The sequence below is a fragment of the Cydia amplana genome, chromosome 24 (genome assembly GCF_948474715.1).
Source record: "Cydia amplana chromosome 24, ilCydAmpl1.1, whole genome shotgun sequence".
Taxonomy (NCBI): domain Eukaryota; kingdom Metazoa; phylum Arthropoda; class Insecta; order Lepidoptera; family Tortricidae; genus Cydia; species Cydia amplana.
Window position 1 is genome coordinate 1,723,122 of NC_086092.1, and position 7,918 is coordinate 1,731,039.

At 37.5% G+C, this 7,918-nt stretch overlaps 1 protein-coding gene across 1 annotated transcript; it reads right to left on the reverse strand.

Moving 5' to 3' along the window:
- Nucleotides 1-445: 445 nt before the first annotated feature.
- LOC134658995 (odorant receptor 33a-like) lies at nt 446-7,486 on the reverse strand. The gene is made up of 8 exons (XM_063514601.1): nt 7,437-7,486; nt 6,633-6,891; nt 4,909-5,016; nt 4,085-4,289; nt 2,594-2,840; nt 1,994-2,192; nt 1,087-1,242; nt 446-525 (listed from the first exon to the last, which is right to left on the reverse strand). The coding sequence occupies exons 1-8, from the start codon at nt 7,484-7,486 to the stop codon at nt 466-468; spliced, it is 1,284 nt and encodes a 427-aa protein (XP_063370671.1). The 3' UTR covers nt 446-465.
- Nucleotides 7,487-7,918: the final 432 nt, after the last annotated feature.

Here is a 7,918-nt window from a genome sequence, read left to right on the forward strand (position 1 = left end):
TTACATTAGAATAAAATTCAGTTAATATATTTTCCCAAAATTTCTTCTGAAAAAATGTCCGTAATATTGTGTGTATTTGTGCTAGAAAGATAACGATAATATTGTTGGATTATATTTTGCACTTCATACTTTCTAGTTATCTTAATACCTATATCATTATAAATTGTCATATCCGTTTTACTGAAAATAATTACTATCATTTCTTTTCTTACAACTCCAAAAGCTAAGTGAATAACTGCCCAATTCTTAGAATGCTTATAAGATATCACACCGATACGTTCCCGATCTGTTAGTGTCAAAAGTGACAGTTTTCGTTGAATAATTGTCACTTTTGACACTAACAAATCATTATCGTATTGCTGTGGCATCTTATAATCATTGTTCGAATTAGGTTGTTGTTGTTGTTTATGTTGTTGTTGCTGTTTATATTGTTGTTGTTGTTCCACTTCTCTTATATTACCAAATTTACCGTTCACCAGCAAAAGCCTTCAACATCATGTAGTACGTGACCGAACCCTTCAGAACCTGAAAAATGATCATAGTTAAGGATGACTCACGCTAGACCGAGCTGTACCTGGGCCAAGGCGTCTAACATGTCATTTTCTATGACTGCTGATTGGTGATCACGTGGTGCTTTCCATAGAAAAGAAAAGCTCCGAAAGCTCCGGCCCGGCCCCGGCCCGGTCTAGCGTGAGTCATCCTTTAAGGTGCAGTACGAGTAGGTTCAGAAAACCGAGTTTTTAAAAAGTCGTAACGCTTTTTTGGATCATAATACGACTGCCATAAATTTAATTCGCAATCTTGAGGCTTTTCATTTTTATCGTAGTTATTTTTTCATGATAAAGGCTTTTCGTTTTTATCGTAGTTATTTTTTCATGATAATGTGTGCAATTCTTAATGAATAGTTTAGTTCTTAGTTGATGATGCCTCACCGCCATCATAGTGTTATTGACTTCGACCGGCACCACCAGCCTTCAAACGAACAGGGATTTAGATCCTGCGTATCTAGAATAACAACTACACACAATAACACCAACAACACACAACAATACACAACAACAACACATAAAGATGATGATGCCTCACCGCCATCATAGTGTTGACTCCGACCGGCACCATTCCACCAGCTTTCAAACTGACAGGGATCTGGATCCTGCGCATCATGAACAGAACTGTTTTCCTGTTCCTCGTATCCATTTGCTCCCACGGTATGGTGTATATGGTGTCGATTAGCTGATTGCTCTGAAAAGACATGTGTTGCGTTACTTGCGTAGGTATGCAATTTTTTATCGGCAGGCATGACTCATATAAGTGTTAGTAACAAAACTTAAACACTAATGTTATAGACTACAGAGCCCGTACTATGAGTCACTGACAGTGTCAAAACTGACATTTACGCTATCGAGAACGTAATTTACTTTCTATACATCACGTTTGCACTAATATGCGAGTACGAGCGAGATGTATAGAAAGTAAATTACGTTCTCGATGGCGTTTATGTCAGTGCCAAACTGATGGTAGCCGTACTGTTCTGTTATCATTAAAACCTACTATGCAGAACAGTATAATTAGAGCTAGGACAATACAATACCGGGCGAGCCATACACATTTAAATGATTAGTCCTAGTATATAAGCGACTTGGTTTCTTTGGACTGTAATGCTTATATATTTTGTAATAAATAAATAAACAATAAATACACTTTGATGAGATAAAAAAAATCTATTAATATTCAATTTAAAATTTGGACTAGCTCGAGTTATATGTCAATTATTTAAAACGTCATATGTTAATAAAAATAATTCATATAAGGCCTTTACCATCTGTTTCAGATGTTTAAATTTTACGTTTTGTCACAATTTTATTGTTATATTATTTAAGGCTCCCATGAGCCGTGGCAAAATGCCGGGACAACGCGAAGAAGATGATGATAACTTCTCATAATATGAGAAGTTATCATATATTATATGTATAGTTAAATTTATTTACTATACCTTTGTGTTCAACATTTCAAAAAGTATAGACACTTGTATTAACTGCTGATGCATCCCGATGGTCAAGGGGCCGTACTTAGCCAGCGCGTCTGCTGTGAACGAGGATACCTCCAACAGCAAGATGCAGGTGATGAACTGCATGAACAGGTAGAACGTGAACAGGTACTCGCTGAACGCGTTGGAACATCTGTTCACGAATCTGTGGAAAAAAAAGATAATAATAATAATAAAACATACGGGTCCCGGCAGGCGTTCTACATGACATTAAAGCTCTCCAAAGGGCATCTACGTGTTGAATCTATATCCCCACGCAAGCCTATCAAAAGACAAGGATTTATAGGCCCGTGAAATACAAAATGGAGTTACAAATATAAAAAAAAATGAGGGACTCTGCGCTGTTGGCTTCGGCCCCATCACGCATACCTCCTAAAGGTCCGGGACCCCATGGTCCTGAGATATGGCTAGGATAATCAAATAATAATAATACAATGAAAACTTAGGGTAATTCGCCAGTAACTGGGGTGGCCAAACTAAAAATTTAGTCTATTCACAAGACAGAATATAAAAACAACAACATGATAAAAAAACATAAACACCCACTTTATAATCAAGTTGTGATGTTCACATATTTCCTTCAGCAATGCTCGGATTTTGATATTCTCCTCTATAGAATACATTCCATTTAAGCTGTTTTCTGGCGGAGGCATATTTAACAAGTTATGTCTCAAAACTTTAAGGTGGCCCCAAATTTGGAAAACCATCAGACTGATTAAAAGGTCGAATTCGAAAAGACCAATAGTTACGATGCAGGATGTGAAAGAATTAAAAGCGAATAATATCCAGTAACCTGAAAAATAAAAAGCTATAGGGTCAGTGCGCCAGTTGCCGTCCATGCTCTAGTTTTAGTCCACTTAGCAAATAATATAGTTCATTTTTAATTTGCTACTTGCAAAATATCATTTTCATGTCGATAGATATAAAATTATGGTCTTTTAATAAACTTGGTTAATTGGGATCTAAGGTATGTTGGGGTAATACCGGATGCGGGTTAAGACCGTAGGAAATTCATTTCCGCCAAAGTAGGCTTTATTTCTTAATTTCGGCAACAAGGTGCAAGACGCCATTTCATTGCGCCTCGGCTTCCAGTGTCCCTCCCCCGCTCAGTGATGTCGGACATGTGCTACGCGCCATTAAAGAGACCGAGGTAATTTTGGTCATTTATCTGGCTCGAGAAAAAAAAATTTCTCGCGAGGTCTCTCAATTAGTGCAAAATCGTCCGGCATTACCCCAACATACCTTAAATAAGTAATGTCCACAGTTGGTTCTCATTCTGAGGTCCTGATACTTTCGTAATGAATACCTCTGCTAATGGGACAAACCTAAATTGCAATAAGTACATATTTGTGCAGCAATGTAGGTTTATTTATATTCAAATTTCGTCAAGTGGACGAAAACTAGCGCTATGACCCTATTACTAGAAATTTTAGTTTCCGCTACGTCACGCACATACAAGTGATACAAGTCGGGACTCGTGCAGGCATGGCTCACTCCGCGATTTCGTCGCGTCGCTACAAGTACATGCGGCCCACACCAATTCTGGTGTCTAGCCATAGTTGTTGCCGCGCACCGCTACGGAATAGACGCCTGCTCGCGCTTGCGCCACCTAGCGGTCATATGTGTCGTAATAGACGCGTTTTGTTATAGAGTGTGTGTATCTTCTGTACCTACCTAGTACCAAAGCGAATAGAGTGAATAGAGAGTTCCTGTCATGGTAAAAGCCTAAAAGGTTCTGGCGCCATCGCTCGAAAATATTGCACCATACCTTTGGCCTACTCTCGGTTAGATGGCGTTCATTTCAATAGGTACATATTTAACAAATTAACACATATCAGTGAAAGAATCAGGGTCAAAGTCAAAATGGCGTTCTAACAGTTTTAATCTTTTGTCAAAAGATGGCAGTGAATTTACTGGCTACATAATTTACTTTGACAATCCGCCTCTATTTCAAATTCTCTTTGCCAGTATTATTACTTATTCTGTGACTTGTGGAAAAACAAAGGTACCAATAAATATTATCTTATCTTATCAAACCTTGTAAAGTCGTATAACAGGCATCTGGTAGATAGTAATAGGCTGAATTCTCGAAAGTGCTGTTCTCAGGCCTGTTCTTGCCAAACATGCCATTTTTTAAATTGTTGTACCAAGGCATGAATACAAACAATGCTACGCCGTGAGCCATTTGACATATGACGTAGAAACTGAATATTCCCGATATGGTATGAATCTGTGTGTGTATCTGAAATAAACACGGCACATAAGCATTAACTTATTATAGGTGATTATCTCAGGACGGGCCTTACGCGCACTAAAAATGGTACTAGTTCAGCGGTGTCACTCACGAATTCGAGCCAATCGTGCAATCTAACGCAACTAGTTGGGACCAATCGCGCGCGTGATGCGAACTCATCAACCAATCGCGTTGTAGCGGTGTCACACCGCTGTACAGGCCCCATTCATGCCCCTTTCTTATTGGCTGTAAGGCCTAGTCCTGAGAGAAATATAAGTAAAGAGTGGTAACTCCATACATCAGTTTTCTTACCAAAACGCGAGTTATTTCGAAGTCGACATCTAACGTCAAGGTACTGGAACTATCAGTACCGCTACTTGGCACCAGATGGCATAAGTTTCGCTACTGACGAAAATTGTACTACTAAAACAATTTACAACTAATATTATAATCAGAAGGAGTTGAAAATAGAGTTCCGGTTAATCCGGTTATAATATTAGCTAAAAATTGTCGAGCATTAGAGCTCCAATTCACCCTTCGATCCAATTTGTCTCGGTCTACCCTATTCCTCTAGCCAATTATCCAAATATATAGTATAATATAGGTATTTTTAATTATAGATAAGTACCTTGGCAGCATAAGCCGATCGATTCCTGAAGTAGAACAGGTGGAACTCAAGCAAATAATCTTTAATAGTTTCTTGATACTTTATCGTCCGAGCCACCAGTAATCTTAGCTATAAAAACACAAAATAAGGTTCTTGACACATGTTGAATTGATAGAAAATAGTAATTTATCACAATACCGTAAAATGGGGTGAGTAGAGGCAAAACTGACATTCAAACCTCGATAACATTTTATTTTTCATATGCAAACTGAATGGTGTATATAATAAGTTTTCCGGACGTTTGTATTTCAGTTTTTATTTTATTTTGGGTAGTTCCATTTCATAACTTTGACGATAAACAGGAAATCCCACCTCACCCCATAGTCCCTCGTAATTGGGGTGAAATGGGATTTCATACAAATGTGATTTTGGAAGATTGTTGGATCGGTTTTTTTTATTATGAGTATTACTATAGCTTCATTTTAAATTGGAATACATTATTTTTGTAGCAGTAGCCTTAAAATCCCAACTCTCCCCGCGAACCCTTACTCACCCCATTTTACGGTACCGTTATATTCCTTATTATATATTGTTTTTTTATATTGTTGATGTTGTGTGTTGACGATTCTTATTGGGAGATATTATTTTATACCTACTCTTATTAACGACTGTTCCAATTGGAAATTAATTGACTTTTATTTATTGTTTTTATTTTTTCTGTTCTTGTATTCTCGTAAGTTCTGACATTGTAAATTTATATTTTGGATTTGTAAGTATTTACCTACTTACTCTTATTCTAATTGTGTTGACAATCCTTATTGGAGCTATAATTTTATTTCATTAGTATTGTTATTATTTTCATTTTTATTTTTTATTTTTATTTTGACGATCATGATAGAAATTCTTATATTTTTGACATCAATGCAAACTTATTATGTAATTGTCTTTCATGAAATAAATCATCTATCTATCTATCTATCTATTTTATTTAAATAAATATTGTATGACAACAATATACATAAACGCAATATTTTATCGACAAAATCGCAATTTCCTTGTTTTCCATACATCGAAACGGCTTCTAACGTTACATGGTGACGTCACGATGTACTTATAGCCATTTTCTTAAAGCGTTTCGTCAGTAAAGTGCGGGTGCCAACTTTTGTATTGCTTTAAGACAATGGGTCCCATACAGACATTTGATCCTCAAAACAAACCTGATCGACTGATACCATTCATAAAACATCAAATACCCTATTCCATGTCAAATGGCGCATAACCTTACTCACCAAAACTAGAAGATCAAAAATCGTACACAAAAATATGTGTCCCGAATCGAAAAAAGACATATTGTCCTTCCGCTGCCGCCAATACAGTACCCCGAGGATGAACATCAGAGCACAGATGCCTTGCAGCATGAGGTTATACAGCGATAGTATAGTATGTAGTTTGTGGCGCCCGAACTGCTGGTGGGGCCAGGCGCCTAGCGCCGAGCTCATGATGTACTTCATACATCGAAACGGCTTCTAACGTTACATGGTGACGTCACGATGTATTGCCATTTTCTTAGAAGCGTTTCGTCAATAAAGTGCGGGCGCCAGACTTTGACCATCATTTGTGACTTTTGTATTGCTATAAGATAACGGGTCCCATACAGACATTTGGTCCTCAAAACAAACCTGATCGACTGATACCTACCATTCATAAAAAAATTACAAATACCCTAAAATATAAATGGCACTCACCAAAACTAGAAGATCAAAAATCATACACAAAAATATGTGTCCCGAATCGAAAAACGACATATTTTCCTTCCTCTGCCGCCAATACAGCACCCCGAGGATGAACATCAGAGCACAGATGCCTTGCAGCATGAGGTTATACAGCAATAGTATAGTATGAAGTCTGTGGCGCCCGAACTGCTGGTAAGGCCAGGCACCTATGGAGCTCATGATGTACTGGAGTTGGTTGACGTACTTGTATTGTAGAGGCGAGTCGACGTCACTGTGAAAATAGAAAATTTACAGCTATACTTGGTCAAGCAGATCTCGTTAGAGAAAGGCGGCAAATGTAAAAAAATAATTTATTTTTATTTTTGAATTTTTGTTTTTATATTTTGTTAATTTTTGTGCTTATAAATATTACTTATTTACTTACTTACTAAAAATGTAGGCGCGAAGGGATATCGTCCCATAGATTTGAATTTCGCGCCTTTTTTTACTGACAAGATTTGCTTGACCCGCTATAGAAGCTTAAAATAGTAGATTGTGTCAGAAGGGTCATAAATTGTAGACCCCGTTATCTACAAACAGGTTGGCCCAAAAATACGTTGGCAAAGTTTTTTCTAATTATTCTTTTAAGTACTCATAGGTACTCATATTTTATTGATAATATAAATTACAGGTCAGGCTTACATGACTAATCTATATTACCTATGTATTATATAATCTGTGGCCACGGAAAGTGCTTATTTCCGCACTAGTGCGGGAAAGTAGCAGTTGGTATATGTACTGTAATTTTTTTTTAAATATAATTATAAATAAACGTACCCATCAGCAAACCTCTTTTTCAAAATTTCAAAAACTCGTTCTAAAGCCATGACTTAATAATTTAAAATTAATTAAATTATATTTATTAGTTTAAATATCAATAAAACAAACGAAGCGTCGTTTAACTCATGACGTTCGCTTGGTATTGTGTTTAATTACTTAAGGCGAGCGAATAGGCTAAGAGCTAGAATATTAGACTAAGGGACAACTGTAGAATATTCGCGACCCCAGGACGTCCCCCAAATGGCATGTTGTGGGAAACGCCGGTGTGGGTTTAGTAGGTAGGCTCCTCCCCCTCTTTTCACATTTGAAAAGAGCCGGGAGGTGAGAGACTGAGAGTCCCACATACCCCCCCATAACGGGCCCACCTCAGGCCTGGGGACGATGCGTAACAGGCTAACAGCTTTCCCACATTGAAAAAAAAAGGTACAATCGAGGACATTCCCGGTGAACCGCCTAAGGGCAAAAGTTTAAACGTCTTG

What these genes read in the sequence shown, in the direction of transcription:
- LOC134658995 (XM_063514601.1), bottom strand. Translation starts at nt 7,486, where the DNA reads ATGGCTTTAGAACGAGTTTTTGAAATTTTGAAAAAGAGGTTTGCTGAT. An exon ending in CTGTTATACGACTTTACAAG is followed by an intron (nt 2,841 to 4,084) that starts GTTTGATAAGAT and finishes TTTATTTTTCAG; the next exon opens with GTTACTGGATATTATTCGCT. An exon ending in GAGTCAACACTATGATGGCG is followed by an intron (nt 526 to 1,086) that starts GTGAGGCATCAT and finishes ATCATTTTTCAG; the next exon opens with GTTCTGAAGGGTTCGGTCAC.